This window comes from Melospiza melodia, chromosome 11 (assembly GCF_035770615.1).
Source record: "Melospiza melodia melodia isolate bMelMel2 chromosome 11, bMelMel2.pri, whole genome shotgun sequence".
Lineage (NCBI taxonomy): Eukaryota > Metazoa > Chordata > Aves > Passeriformes > Passerellidae > Melospiza > Melospiza melodia.
This window is the reverse complement of record NC_086204.1, coordinates 2,562,101-2,575,815: the sequence shown is the minus strand read 5'-3', so window position 1 is coordinate 2,575,815 and position 13,715 is coordinate 2,562,101. Positions and strand designations below refer to the sequence as shown.

At 60.7% G+C, this 13,715-nt stretch overlaps 3 protein-coding genes across 5 annotated transcripts in view; all 3 read left to right on the top strand.

Moving 5' to 3' along the window:
• NOTCH2 (notch receptor 2) overlaps nucleotides 1–4,766 on the top strand; it is a 97,756-nt gene extending 92,990 nt beyond the window's left edge. For all 3 annotated transcript variants that reach the window (XM_063165300.1, XM_063165297.1, XM_063165299.1), the window contains exons 32-33: nucleotides 152–249; nucleotides 1,148–4,766. In XM_063165300.1, coding sequence (XP_063021370.1) covers nucleotides 152–249; nucleotides 1,148–2,488 — 1,439 coding nt within the window. In that variant the 3' untranslated portion in view covers nucleotides 2,489–4,766. The remainder of the gene's footprint in view (nucleotides 1–151; nucleotides 250–1,147) is intronic.
• A 2,774-nt stretch (nucleotides 4,767–7,540) lies between these two features.
• On the top strand, nucleotides 7,541–9,423 carry REG4 (regenerating family member 4). Its single transcript, XM_063165146.1, has 6 exons — nucleotides 7,541–7,751; nucleotides 8,419–8,494; nucleotides 8,584–8,681; nucleotides 8,763–8,900; nucleotides 8,980–9,085; nucleotides 9,227–9,423. Exons 2-6 carry the CDS (start codon nucleotides 8,431–8,433, stop codon nucleotides 9,298–9,300), a joined length of 480 nt encoding a protein of 159 aa, XP_063021216.1. The 5' UTR covers nucleotides 7,541–7,751; nucleotides 8,419–8,430; the 3' UTR covers nucleotides 9,301–9,423.
• An 890-nt stretch (nucleotides 9,424–10,313) lies between these two features.
• On the top strand, nucleotides 10,314–13,648 carry HMGCS2 (3-hydroxy-3-methylglutaryl-CoA synthase 2). The gene is made up of 9 exons (XM_063165296.1): nucleotides 10,314–10,452; nucleotides 10,702–11,141; nucleotides 11,375–11,500; nucleotides 11,769–11,933; nucleotides 12,004–12,172; nucleotides 12,257–12,427; nucleotides 12,915–13,021; nucleotides 13,111–13,236; nucleotides 13,319–13,648. Exons 1-9 carry the CDS (start codon nucleotides 10,340–10,342, stop codon nucleotides 13,423–13,425), a joined length of 1,524 nt encoding a protein of 507 aa, XP_063021366.1. The 5' UTR covers nucleotides 10,314–10,339; the 3' UTR covers nucleotides 13,426–13,648.
• Nucleotides 13,649–13,715: the final 67 nt, after the last annotated feature.

Below are 13,715 nucleotides of genomic sequence, written 5' to 3'. Positions count from 1 at the left end.
TTCATAGCTAAATCACACACTGGGCTCTCCTGCAAAGTCCTCCAGTGGTTATAAACTACAGGCTGATGCTCAGTGGCTTGGTTAAACAGTGCTGTAGGAGAAGCAGAATATCTCCATGGTTTGTTAGTGACGTTGTTGTGTTTCCCTGCAGGTAAATCTGCTCTTCACTGGGCTGCTGCTGTCAACAATGTGGAAGCAACACTAGTACTGCTGAAAAATGGAGCCAACAGAGACATGCAGGATAACAAGGTACAGTGTGGCAGTGCTCAGCAAGCCTGTGCTTCCTATCTCAAAGCATCTCTTTGCTGTTGGTAGTGAGTTAAGTTCATATTTACTGAACTGAGTGCTCAGTGCAGGTCTTCCAAACCCAGACTGTGACTGGAGCTCTCCCCAGGTGCTGGGTGTCTTACAGGGTTCCTGATGTGGGAGAGCAGTTCTCTTCCTTGTTTGGCCAGGTGCTGGGCATCAATGCTGTCCTGCTTTCCTTGCAGGGGAGGAATGCAAGACACAGTCAGTGCTGTGTGAGAGCAGCAGGTGAAGTGCTGCTGGTCTCAAACAGCTGGATTGCAGTTAGCAGACAGAAAAATACCTGGTGGCACAGCAGCAATGCTGTCCTGTGATGTTTCCAGGGATCTCAGTGCAGGGTGGAGATGGGGGACAAGCTCCTCTGTTTGACAGGCTGCACTGTGCAGATGGTGTGTAGCCTCACTGTTAGTTTTTGCTGTGTCTTAGTCCTTGATTTATCTCCTCTGCCTAAAGCAGCTTTTTTGGATTATTATCACTCAGTCAGGATTTTAGAGGTAGCAACAAGTTCTAGTTCCTTACTGGGCTGTTTTAGCCTTTTGTACCTCTCCCTTATAGGAGGCAATAGGGGAAAGGCACCAGGTTCATGGTTCCTCCAAGGATCCAGGGCACAAGAGTGCCCTTCCTGGTGGGAAAGTTCAGCCTGTGCTCCACAGCTGTGTATGAAATTATCTGTAATCTGCCTTTTTCAGTGGGCAGCTCTCAGGATGGGTGGCTTTTGGAGGCTGTTAACGTGACACTGCATTATGCAGTGCTTGCCAGTCTGCCACACCATAAGGGATCATGAGTTGTAAGTCAGTCCCCCCACACTGGAGCTGCTAAAATATTTACTCTGTGTTTCCAGGAGGAGACTCCACTCTTCCTCGCTGCTCGTGAAGGCAGCTTTGAAGCAGCAAAAATCTTGCTGGACCATTTTGCCAACCGAGACATCACGGACCACATGGACCGGCTGCCGCGGGACGTGGCCCAGGACCGCATGCACCACGACATCGTGCAGCTCCTCAACGAGTACAACGTGGCCCACAGCCCTGCCGGGCACCCCGGGGCCATGCTGAACTCTGCCCTCTCCCCTGTCATCTGTGGCCCCAACAGGTCCTTCCTCAACCTGAAACACGCGTCACTAAGCAAGAAGTCACGAAAGCCGAATGCCAAAGGCATGCCCACCAGCCTCACCAAAGATGCAAAGAGGAGGAGGAAGAAGTCCCTCAGCGAGGGAAAAGGGCAGTTCTCAGAGAGCTCCGTGACCCTGTCACCAGTGGATTCCCTGGAGTCTCCCCACGCTTTTGCATCTGAACCGACCTCCTCTCCCGTGATGCCGTCGCCGGGGGTGCTGCACTCGTCGCCCAGCTCGCTGCTGACGGCTCCGTCGGTGCAGGCCGCGCACACCATGTCCTTCTCCAACCTGCACGAGATGCAGCCCCTGGGCCGCGGCTCCGGCACGGTGCTGCCCTCCGTCAGCCAGCTGCTGTCTCAGCACAGAACCACCCCTCCCAACAGCGGGCTGGGCAGGCTGCGGCCAGGCAACGTCTCCAGCGAGTGGATGAACCGCATGGAGGTGAACGAGTCCCAGTACAACGAGATGTTCGGCATGGTGCCCCAGGTGATGCATTCCCACCCCAGCGTTCCTCAGCAGAGTGGCTTGGTTCAAGCGGACGCCAAGCACCTGGGGGTGTCCAGGGAGTCTCTGCCCCCCATCATGACTTTCCAGCTGGTTCCCAAGGGCAGCATAAACCAGCAAGCACTGCCGCAGCAGGCCCAGTCCAACTGCGCTCAGAACATGGCTGGCCCTCTTAGCTCCATGTACCAGATCCCAGATCTAGCCCAGCTGCCCAGCGCCTCGTTCTCCATGGCTGCCATCCCTCAGCAGGACGGGCAGGTGGCTCAGACGGTCCTCCCGGCCTACCACCAGTTCCAGAGCTCGATGGGGAAGTACCCCACGCCTCCCTCCCAGCACAGCTGCTACTCCTCGGCCACAGAACGGACTCCTAGCCACAACCGGCACTTACAAGGGGAGCACCCGTACCTGACTCCGTCGCCTGAATCTCCGGACCAGTGGTCGAGCTCTTCCCCCCACTCTGCCTCTGACTGGTCTGACGTGGCCACCAGTCCCAGCAACAACCAGCGCGGGCCAGCGGCCGCCCACATGCCCGAGCAGCAGCGGAACAACATGCAGGTGTACGCCTGAACTAAAGCGGACTCCAGAACTCATGAAGGTCTTCCAGGATGGAAATGAAGAACCATTTTTAGTATCCAAGAGTCTTAATGAGCCCAGGATGTTCTTTCGTTGGAGGGACTGTGGTCGCTGTAGACTTGTATGCTTTCATGCTAAATGGAGAACTGTAGAAGCTGGTGATGGAGAAGACCAGCTGGGTCACTTCTGACCAACTGGACGTGACTGCTGTCTGCACTGGATTCTCCAGTCTGCTTTTAAACACGTTCCACCGTTGCTTTGGGGAGACAGCTCTTCAGCTTAGTACATCTTGCGGTCATTTCTCCAGAAATTTAGCCAAAACCAGCTTTGTATCCTTATTTTGTTACTCCTCCTGTTACCCACATAACCTCTCTCTGAAGCACCTTCTACTAGTTCTCCTCGAGTTCAAGTTGCCTTGTCTTGACACAGCTCAGAGCTGCACCCACATTCCTAGCCCTGCTCCTTCCCTCGTCCACTCTTGCTCAGCAAGCGAGCTGGACCTCCCAAAACACCTGCAGGTCAAGTGACATCTCCTGTCACACAGCTTCACCCTTTCCTCTTCAGGAGTCCTTGCCTTGTAGAGACCCACTAACACCCCTTAGCATTCTCACTGCCTGCTCCCCAGGTATTATGAGATTATATATACATATAGTCTTTTTAGGTTGTTTGTTTTGTTATTTTCCCTCCCAAAAACGCTGGTCTGACCTGGTCTTCCCACTACGGTGGCCTGTGGGCCCATCTCTTCTCCGAGACACCCTGACCATTTTGACACACTACCCTCCCTGTGCCCCCATCCTGCCAGGAGTGTCCATGACTGCCTCCGTGGGCTCCCATGCCAGAAGAGATGCGCTGCAACTGATACAGGCCTTTTGGGATGAGCACGAGTGTTTCAAAAACTGGTAACACAAGCTCCCAGCGTTCTTGCACAGTAGTCCCCTCCCCTCCATCCAAGGGTGGCTGTGTGTCCTGCCCTCCAGATACCATATGCTGCCTCTTTATGGTGTTATCAACAAGTGCCAAACCTGCGGTTACATGTTTGCGGTGTGTGTCCTTCTGCGTCAGGAATGACATCCAGCCCTGTGAGAAGTGTCCCTGGGCCACAGCCGCCTGTCCTCCCCTCGCAGCGCACGGAGGCCGCAGCACTGACTGCCCCGCGGGCCTCCAGCGGCTGGGCTGTGGCAGCAGACCAAATAGCTCAGAAACCATTGCCTGTGCAGCTTGGTGCTCAGCTCTGGGGCTGTCCTGTGCCCTCAGCTCCAGCCTGAGCGGAGATCTCCCAGCCCAGGTGGCCTCTGTGGGACGGTAGGGCCGCTCGCGGTGCGGCCGCCTCCACGGTTTGGGGCTGTGGCAGCCAGCTGGCACTGACCTTGGCACACGGCCGCCCCTTCTGCTTTGCCCTCAAGAGCAGCGCTTCTCCGAAGGGCTCCAGACCAGCCAGCAGCCGAAGTGAACATTGTGGGGATGGTTTGCTCCTACCTCTTCAGGGGAGTGCTGCAGACACGTCTTCCAAAGAGCTCGGGGCGCCGGCTGCTGCCAAAGGACTGAGGGCCGCTCCCCGGCGAGCCGCCATCCAACACCCTACCGTGTACAGTATTGTCTCTGCTCTTCCCTCCACTCTAATCAAGAGTCAAAGTTGCTTTGTTTTTCTTGTTTTGTTTTGTTTTCCAATTCCACCTAATGGTACATGAAGGCAGGGCCTCAGGAGGAGCTGGTTCCCGGGGCCATCGCTTTGGGCTGTACTTTTTAGTTTTTAGTTTTTAGCTCTGTGTGTGGAGCTGCCGCTTTTCCTGGCTCACACAGCATTCCCAGCACGCTGGCTGCAGCGGGGCAGCTGACTCAGACCTCCAGGGGTCTGTCCAGGTACACCTTTCACTGCAAATAATGAAGTGTTGCTGCAACCATGCTAAAGAAACAAAGGGCTTTTGCTCGTTAGCTCCAAATAACCAAGTGCCTTTTTATATATGTGGCTACCTTTTACAAGATGAGTGCTTTCTGTGGAATGAAGCCGGTTCCATGCCTGGCTGTTAATATGATGGCCCTCTGCCTTTCTTCTCTATTTTTTTTTTAACTACTTGTAAAGATAATATCTCCTTAAGGTGGTATTTTATCTCGTAAGTTGTAGAGTAACCATTCACACAGCAGCATTTTCCTATATTAATAATGGAAAATATTTGCTTATTTTTACATTTTTTATAAAAGTCTTTTATGAAAATAGTTGCTGCCAAATGTATAAGCAATTTTTATCCCCAGAATAAAAAGTATGTGCCCAGTGTCTGTGTGATGCTGCTTTCATCTTGTTTTCCTGGCTACTGTGGCACAGCCACTGGCTTATAAATAAGTCGGGAGTGCTCTGTCTCAGCACCACATGAACCCCACCACGTAGCTCCACCCAGGAGAGCTGGAAGCAGCCTGGAGTGGGTGTAGCAGGTGGATTTTGGGTCTCTTGGTTAGCTGGGAAGGGGGCAGTAAGCAGCAGCCAAGCAGCTGGGCATACTGGGAAGGATGGGGAGGGAGTGGGGTGGGCCCTTTCCTAGGCACTTTGGGTGAGAGCTCTCTCTTGCCTGTGGGAGCCAGGGAAGGCTTTTAGGAAGGTGCTGACCGAGTGTGGGCCGGGCAGTGGGGCTGTGGATTCACTCACTCACTCACTCTCTCAGGTCCTGCTTGCTGCCCTTGGCTCTTCCCTGTCCTTCCAGCAGGGAAGAGGATCCACACCCCTGGAGCTGGGGCTGCCTCAGCAGCTGATGCATGGAATCCTTAAGGCTGGAACTGGAACAGACCCCTAAAATCATCGAGTCCAACCTTTAACCTGGCACTGTTTTGTTTACCCCTTAACCATGTCCCCCTTAAAGTGCCACATACAGATGGTTTTGGAGCATTCCAGGGATGGTGATTCCATCTCTTTCTGGGCAGCTTGATCCAATGCCTGACTGCACTTTCATTGACAAAATTTGCCCTCATATCCTGTCTAAACCTCCCCTGGTGCAACCTGAAGCCATTTCCTCTCATCCTATTGCCTCTTACCTGGAGAAGAGACCAACCCTCACCTGTCTACTGCCTCCTCTCAGGTTGTTGTAGAGTGTGATAAGGTTCCCCCTGAGCCTCTATTTCTCCAGACTAAGAGCATGAAGATGTGTGATTCTCCAGCCCCTGAAACAGGGAACCACCCCTCCTCAGTGCTGGTCTCAGGCTGGGAGAGTTTGACTTGAGCAATCAGAAAACAAGCAGTCAAAAGCTGCTGAGTTGTGTTTGCAGCACAGAGGTGCCACTGAAGCCTTGGGCTCCCCTGGTGCTTGCCTGGCTCTTCCCCAGCTCTTGCTGTGGGCTCAGACGGACCCAGTAGCTGAGCTACGGTGCTGAGCTGGGGTAAAGTTGCTGGGGGCATTTTAAGGGTTTAATATTCAAACAGTGCAGCTTCTTTATCTCCTGGTAGAGCCAGCCGGGCGAGTCCAAACCTCCGGGAGGCATTCATCCACCTTCTCCCACAGCTTGCACTTCTGTGCCAAAGTTTAGCGAGCTCTGCTGAGCCCCTGGCACAGCAGCATCCAGCTCCCTGGTGCTCAGGCTGAGACTTGAAGCTGTCTCCTGGGGCTGCTCCTGCCTCCTCCCCATCCCAGCGTGGCCAGGGGCTTGTGGAAACTTGCTGTGCTGCATCCACACTGAACCATCCAGGCAGGGAGCTGCCACGTCCCTTATCTAACTGAGGAGTAGTGCAGGAGCCTGAGGCTCCTTGGGGGAGATTTTTCACTGTTTTACCATCAATCAAGGGTGGAGTTCTGTTTTCTGGGGAGTTGCTGTGTTTGCAGGGTTTTGCCATTGATCAGAGCAGCTGATGTGTGGCAGGTTGTTTCTTTCAAAAGTGATAGCAGGCAGCAGCTGTGTTTGGACACGAGAAGGTCTCACCCCAGAGGATGCCTGGCAAGCAGCAGCAGCTCTATCCCGCTGTGTGGGTGAAGGAGAGGGGCCTGATCCCCCTCCCTTCCCAGGGCAGGAGCCAGACCTGCCCCTGCACGCCGGCAGAGCAGCTCCCTGTGGGTGTAGCAGCGTTCACCGACTGACTGCGTGTTCCAGCAAATGCTGCTGCAGAGGAGAGCCCGTGGCAGGTCCCTGGGCTGTGCAAGGCTTGGGCCTGACACAAAGATTTCCATGTGGGGGAAGCAGGGCTAGCCCTGGATCCTCTGCAGGCCACACTAATGCTGGTGAGCCCCAGGGCTGCTCCCCTCCTTCCCACCGGCCTCCGCCAAGGATTTTGGGGAGGGAGAGGGCATTGGCCAGAGCTGGCAGCAGGATAATCATTCAAAGCTGCTCTGCTCCATCAGGAGCCAGCAAAGTGACGCTGCAGAGTAGCCTGGTGGCAGCAGGACCGTGGAGAACTCCACAGGTGCAGAGAACAGCCCGGGGTGAGGAGCAAGGACCGTGCCGGGGAAGGCTGTGCCAGCCCTTGCCGCAGGGCTCCAGCTGCTGGGCCCGGAGCTCGTCCCTGTGCTCCATGCCGGCATGCTGGGGCTGCAGGGAGCTGCTGGGGCAGGGGGCTCTGCCGGGGGAGCTGCCCCTTCCCCCCGGAGGGACACAGTGACGAGGGCTTGCGTCACGGCCGGGCCCGAGGGCTGGGCATCCTCGCCGCTATCTGATGGCACCGCCAGCCCCCGGCTGCAGGCTGTTCCCACATCCCGGCCTCCCATCCTGCTCGCAAACATCCCCCGGCAGTTCAAACAAGGGCGGTGTGTGGGTGACGCATGGCACAGGCGGGCAGGGCGCGGGGCCCGGCCGGGTGCCATCCCCTGGCTGGGGACAGGGGCAGTGCCAGGGGTCGGAGCCACGGCAGGGTCCCGCTGGTGGCGGGGATGCCCTGGCCGGGATCGGGGATCACCCCGGGGCTCACCCCCGGCAGCCCTCGGGCGATGCAGGGCTGGCGCAGCGGGCATCCCTGCCAGGTGCCAGGCTGCTCGGGGCTGGAAGATTGTATCTGTATCGCGGGAGCAATTAATGATGATTGCAGGGGATTTATTTACCAACTAGGACAGGTTCTTCCTGTCTGTTTCTGGAGATATGTGAAATGCAAACAGGTTGGAGATCTGGGCAATTTTCCAGCAAAGTGGGGGGAACGGAGGGGGGCCAGCAGTAAGATTTTTATGGTGAGAATCACCTGAGTAGGGCAAACAGATGCTGGTGAGCACCAGGCTATAAAGGGCAGATCCTCTCCTCTCCCGTCCCGGTGACTCGCCGCAAGCCGCTATTCCTCACCATCTCCGGACAACAGGTGAGGAAGAGGAGCCTCGCAGGGCAGCTGGGGCCTCGGGATGCTCAGAGCCGGCTCACGGGCAAACAGGAGCTGGTGCCTCTCCCCGGCCGCTCCCGCGGGAGCCGAGCTCTGCCCTCGCTGCATGGGCCAGGCTGTGATGCTGCATTTTTCAGCCCTGCGTTGACTTTTGTCGCTGCTTCTTTGAGGGGAAGAGGAGCTGAATCTGCAAATCGGCGCCGGTGCCCCGGGATTAGCCCAGATAAAGGGGAGCTGCGCTGATGCGGCCGATTTGCCTCCCCAGCCCGGGCAGCGCTGCGAGCTCAGGGCGTGCAAACGCCACCCTGCAGCCCCCGCTGTGCCGCCGCCTGCTCGGGGTCCCGTGTCCGCCACAGCGCCCTCCCCTTGTCCCCACAGCGCAGTTCGGCTCTCCCGGGTGTCTCTGCCGAGTCTGGAGCTGCCGGGGCCAGGACAATCCGCTGCCAGTGTGGGCTGGGGACTCCCGGCCATGCCTGGGGCGCAGAAATGGGGCAGTGCCCCGCGCCGGGGGGCAGACAGGGAGCCACAGCCTGCCATGCCCTCCGGGCGGCTCGCAGGGGCCAGGCGGGCGGGTTTGCGCTCTCTGAGCACAGGTAGCATCCTCTGTCCCTAAGGGACCCTGTGTGGTGACCCTGCCGAGCCTTTACAGGGAGCACGGAGGATGGCGGCTGCGGCCAGACTCGCCTTGCTGCTGCTGGGCTGCGCGGGGCTCCTGCGGCCGCTCGGTGAGTGCCGGGGCTCGGGGGGCAGCGGGGAGCCCCGCTCCTCTCCACGCCGGCTGCGCTCATCCCTGCCCGCCGCTCTCCCCAAACAGAGGGCCGGTACATCGGCTACTGCCCCGACGGCTGGTCCTACTTCTACCTGAGCTGCTTCAAATACTTCTCCGAGCCCCTGAGCTGGGACGAGGCTGAGGTAAGCCCGGCGGGGTACACAGGGGAACAGGGACCCCCCCGTGTCCCCGAGGCTCCCCGGCACTGACACCTCTCCCTGCAGAGGCGGTGCCAGGACGTGCAGAAAGGCGCCCACCTGGCGTGGGTGGAGAACGCCCACGAGGCAGCCACGCTGCGCAGAACCGTCTCCTACCACCAGCGTGTGCAGCCCGTCTGGATCGGGCTGCAAAAGAGCAAACAGGTGAGGTGCGGGCGGCAGGGCTGATGGGGGGCTGGGGGACGGCAGGGCCGTGCCTCTGAACCCCCCTCGCCCTGCTCAGAGCCAGGCCTGGCAGTGGACAAATGGGGAGGACTACGGTACCGCCGGCGAGGTGCCCGGGAACGGTGCCCGCGGGGGGAGCTGCGCCGCGCTGACCCATGACAGCGGTGAGTGGCGGTCCCCGCAGCCACCCCAGCGCCCGGGCGGGGCTGCACTGCCCGTCCCATCCCCTGCAGCGGGGCCGCAGCGGGTACAGCGGCTGCCCGTCGCCATGGCCCTCGCCATCCCGCTGCCTGTTCCTCCCGCAGGCTTCTCCGTGTGGTCCAGCGCCGACTGCTCCCAGCAGCATCACTACATCTGCAAGTTCTACCCCTTGCGATGAGCGCATCCCAGGACCCCGCGCCGGCGGCGCTCCTCCCGTGCCACCCCCGTGTCTCTCCCCAAAACTCCTATAAATACATCTTATAAAAAAAAGAAGCATGCAAGTGCTGTGTGAGCCTGGTGCTGGTGCAAAGCTCTGGGCTGCTCCGTGAGAGAGAGACGGGCTCTGCCCCGGCTCCCCGAGTTTCCCGGCTTCCAGAGGCTTGTGCGGGCAGAGCTGCTCGGGGGTGAGCCCCCAGGAGCTGCGGGGCCGTCCCTCTCCTGGCTGAGCACTCGGCTTTGCTCGTACCAGCCCTCGGGTGCCCAACACCACGGGCGTCCCTGGGGAGCAGCTGGGGGCACAGGAGTGTCCCCAGAGTGCAGACACAGAGACCTGGGACACACAGACGCGGGTGGGGACTGGAGCTGTGGTGGCTGGGCAAGCATGGAGGTCCCCCGGGTGCAGACAGCTCCACAGGGCTCCGGGGCCTGCACCACGGCCCCGTGGCCATGTTGACAGCAGCACCGCGACCAAAGGTCCCTTTTGTGCCACTGTTATCTGGCCACGGGCATCACGTGGCTGTTTGCTCTGCTGCTTTGAAGATGGCTCTGCCCCCACCCTGCTCACGGGGTTTTTGCTCCCCCCAGAGCTGCGGCACGTGTCAGGCGTGGATGGTGCCTGCCCAGAGCCCGGCCGCCCTCTGCTCGCTGCCCGGCCCGCGCAGTGACCGCAGCGAGCCGGCACCGGCACCCGGGCTGGCCTGCCCCCGGGCACCCGGGGCCGCGGGACAGCCCCTGCCGCTGCTCGGCCCCGGCTCCGCTCCGCGTCCCCGGGTTTCGGGGCACACGAGACGGAGACATCTCGCAGGCTCCCCCCTCCGAGGCTGCGCTGCCCCTGCTGCGTTGGCCGGCGCTCGGCGACCTTTGAGCGCCAGGGTCCGGCAGGCTGATAAAGGCCGGGAGGGCCGTGCCGAGCTGCCCACGCAGTTTATAAAAGCACTCCGCCAGGCCCGTCCCGCTGTCCACCTGTGCGGCCGGCCGTCCCTTCGTCCAGGGCGAAGATGCTGCGCTTGGTGGGGCGCGCCGCGCGCTGCTGGGGGGCGAGGCGGGCACTGCCCGGGCCGGAGCGGGCACCCCGGGGCAGCCAGCACCCCGCGGCCTGGCAGAGGGCATGGTGAGCACCCACACGGATCGATCGGGGGGCTGGAGACACAACCAGGGTAGGGCTGGGGAGCTGGCTGAGCCCTTAAACCTCGCTGGGGAAGGGGAGCCTCTCCCTCCTCCCTGCAGCACTGCAGGCACAAGGAGCTACTAGGGACCTGGGGTGCTCCCGGCCCGAGCTGCTCGCTGGTGGCATCTCTGCAGGGCCACCCTCTGCGCCCAAGGCTGCCACGGGATTGTTGCCACTCGCTCTGTCCCACAGCCTCTCCAGTGCTGCTGGGACAGGCGCCTGGCCCAAGGACGTGGGCATCCTGGCCCTGGAGGTGTACTTCCCTGCCCAGTACGTGGATCAGGAGGAGCTGGAGCGGTTTGATGGCGTGGAGGCCGGCAAGTACACGCGGGGCCTGGGCCAGAAGCAGATGGGCTTCTGTGCTGCCCACGAGGACATCAACTCGCTGTGCCTGACCGTGGTGCAGCGGCTGGTGGAGCGCGGGCGCCTCTCCTGGGACTCCATCGGCCGCCTGGAGGTGGGCACCGAGACCGTCATCGACAAATCCAAGGCCGTCAAGACCGTCCTCATGCAACTCTTCCACGACTCTGGCAACACCGATGTGGAGGGCATCGACACCACCAACGCCTGCTACGGGGGCACGGCCTCGCTCTTCAACGCGGCCGCCTGGGTGGAGTCCAGTGCCTGGGATGGTGAGTACAGGCAGGGGCCGTGCCGTGGGCGCTGGGTGGGTGCCGTGGGACAGGGGAAGGAGGCAGGAGGTGGCCTGAAACCCAGAGATGCTCCAACTGCAAAGGGAGCCACTGCGCCTGCAGGCTCTCCGTCACCCATCTTGGTGTGACACACAGGATGGGAACACACAAGGGCCATGGGACGGAGGCTTCCACCCTCCGGTGGCCCTGCCAGTCGCTCTGTCCCCCCCCAGGTCGCTATGCCGTGGTGGTGTGCGGGGACATCGCTGTCTACGCCACGGGGAACGCGCGGCCCACGGGAGGTGCCGGCGCCATCGCCATGCTGGTGGGACCCAACGCCCCGCTGGTGCTGGAGAGAGGTCGGTGCCGTGAGGCCCTGGGGGTGCTGAGCTGGTGGGTGCTGTCCCTGGGGGCCGTGCATCCCTGTCCCGGCCCTGGGCAGAGCTGCTCAGCCAGAGCCTGCTGGGTACTCCAGGATGCTGGCTGGCCACATCCCTGCAGGCACCATGGAGTGACTCAGGGAGGCTGCTGGGTTCCAGGCCTGGCACGGCAGGCAGCACCCCTGGAATGCCACCAGGCTGGGGTCTCCTCATGCTCTCTGACAGCTGGCTCTCCCCGTGCCCCCAGGCCTGCGTGGAACCCACATGGAGCACGCCTACGACTTCTACAAGCCCAATCTGTCCTCTGAGTACCCGGTGGTGGACGGGCAGCTCTCCATCCAGTGCTACCTGCGGGCGCTGGACCGCTGCTACGCCGTGTACCGACGGAAGGCGCAGACCCAGTGGCAGCAGGGTGAGTGGCAGTGCCCCTGGGGTGCCCAGCACAGCCCCCCGGATACTGATAGCCCCGTGTTGCCTCCCAGCTGGCATCCAGAGGCCCTTCACCCTCGATGACTTCAAGTACATCATCTTCCACTCGCCCTTCTGCAAGCTGGTGCAGAAGTCGGTGGGGCGGCTGCTGCTGAACGACTTCTTGGCCTGCCCCAACCCCGACACAGCCTCTGGCCTCTACAAGGGGCTGCAGTCCTTCCGGTGGGTCCCTGTGCTGTGTCCCCATCCCTCAGCCCAGCCAGGCACGTGCTGCTCTGGGGTTCCAGCTGGTCTCTCTCTGGGCAGTGGTGTGAAGCTGGAGGACACCTACACCAGCAAGGAGGTGGAGAAGGCATTCCAGGCTGCCAGCCAGGACATCTTCAACCAGAAGACCAAGCCCTCCCTGCTCCTCTCTTCCCGCAATGGCAACATGTACACACCATCCATGTATGGCTGCCTGGCCTCCCTCCTGTCCCAGTGAGTCCCCCAAAACGCTGGCTTGGGGAGAGGGAGGAGGTCATCTTGGGGAGGGCACATTTCTGGATAGAGGGGCAGAACTCATCTCCCCCTGCCTCAACAGGACCTGATCCTTTCATTGCACACAACCCCCAGTGTGGATGCCTCCTGCTCCAGGCCATCTCCCTGCCAGACTTTTCCTCCCAGCTTGTTGGAGCTGGGCCAGTGCCTAAAGCCCCTCTGTCATCACTGGGAGGATGAAAACCCTTGTTGTCATGCCCAGCAGAATGAGTGACCCCCTGGGAAAGGAGTCATGGGAACAGACAGGCTCTGAGGGGAACAAAAGCCTTGTCCCGGGGCTCCCTGGCAGCACCACACTCCAGGGCTACGCTCTCAGAAATGTGGCCCCAAGGACCTGCCTGCTTTGTGAGCCCCCTACACTGCCCCCACAGCCCTGGATCTCCCTCTCAGCCCCAATGTCCTGTAGCCCCCTCACCTCTCGCTTCAGGTGCTCAGCACGGGACCTGGCCGGCTCCCGCATCGGCGCCTTCTCCTACGGCTCGGGGCTGGCGGCCAGCATGTTCTCCTTCCGTGTCTCGCAGGATGCAGCCCCAGGTGGGCCCCAGGGGACAGAGGGGCTGGGGAGGGAGGGCAGCGAGGGGCCGTCCGTGCTGCCCTCTCACACACGGGGTGCCCCTTGCCAGGCTCCCCCCTGGACAAGCTGGTGTCCAGCCTGGCCGACCTGCCCGCTCGCCTGGACGCCCGCAAGCGCGTGGCCCCGCAGGACTTCGCCGAGATCATGAAGCGGCGGGAGGAAACCCATCACTTGGGTGAGTGGGGCTGGGGGGGGACGTGAGCCTGCCCTGCTGGCAGCCCACAGCACCCCTGAGCATCGCTGGCCTCTCCCCGCAGCCGACCACGCTCCCCACGGCTCCCAGGCGGATCTGTTCCCCGGAACGTGGTACCTGACCCGCGTGGATTCCAAGTACCGCCGTGAATATGCCAGGAAGCCCATCTAGAGTGGGATCACCAGAGTGGTGAGCCCTGGGGAGGGGGATGCTCCATTTCCCCTGTTCATTCCCTGCATCCAGGACCGGTCTGTGCGAGAAAGTTCCCTTTGTATGGGCGGGGAATGGCCAGCAGTGGCTCGGGTCCCAGAGCTGCTGAAGATGGCAGCGGCTTCTGCAAACACCTGGGCAGTGCGGGGGAATAAAGGTGTGGATGGGAGGGGGCAGCAGCCCAGCTCTGGCTCCTGGTCTTGAATGGTCTCCTCCCACCCCCAGTCCCTCCCAATTAACAACCACCAGTG

Excerpts from the sequence above, each read along its gene's own strand:
- REG4 (XM_063165146.1), top strand. The coding sequence starts at position 8,431 with ATGGCGGCTGCGGCCAGACTCGCCTTGCTGCTGCTGGGCTGCGCGGGG. Across the intron at positions 8,901-8,979 it reads GGCTGCAAAAGAGCAAACAG|AGCCAGGCCTGGCAGTGGAC; the intron begins GTGAGGTGCGGG and ends CGCCCTGCTCAG. Across the intron at positions 9,086-9,226 it reads CGCGCTGACCCATGACAGCG|GCTTCTCCGTGTGGTCCAGC; the intron begins GTGAGTGGCGGT and ends TTCCTCCCGCAG.
- HMGCS2 (XM_063165296.1), top strand. The coding sequence starts at position 10,340 with ATGCTGCGCTTGGTGGGGCGCGCCGCGCGCTGCTGGGGGGCGAGGCGG. Across the intron at positions 11,142-11,374 it reads GGAGTCCAGTGCCTGGGATG|GTCGCTATGCCGTGGTGGTG; the intron begins GTGAGTACAGGC and ends GTCCCCCCCCAG. Across the intron at positions 12,428-12,914 it reads CTGGCCTCCCTCCTGTCCCA|GTGCTCAGCACGGGACCTGG; the intron begins GTGAGTCCCCCA and ends CTCTCGCTTCAG.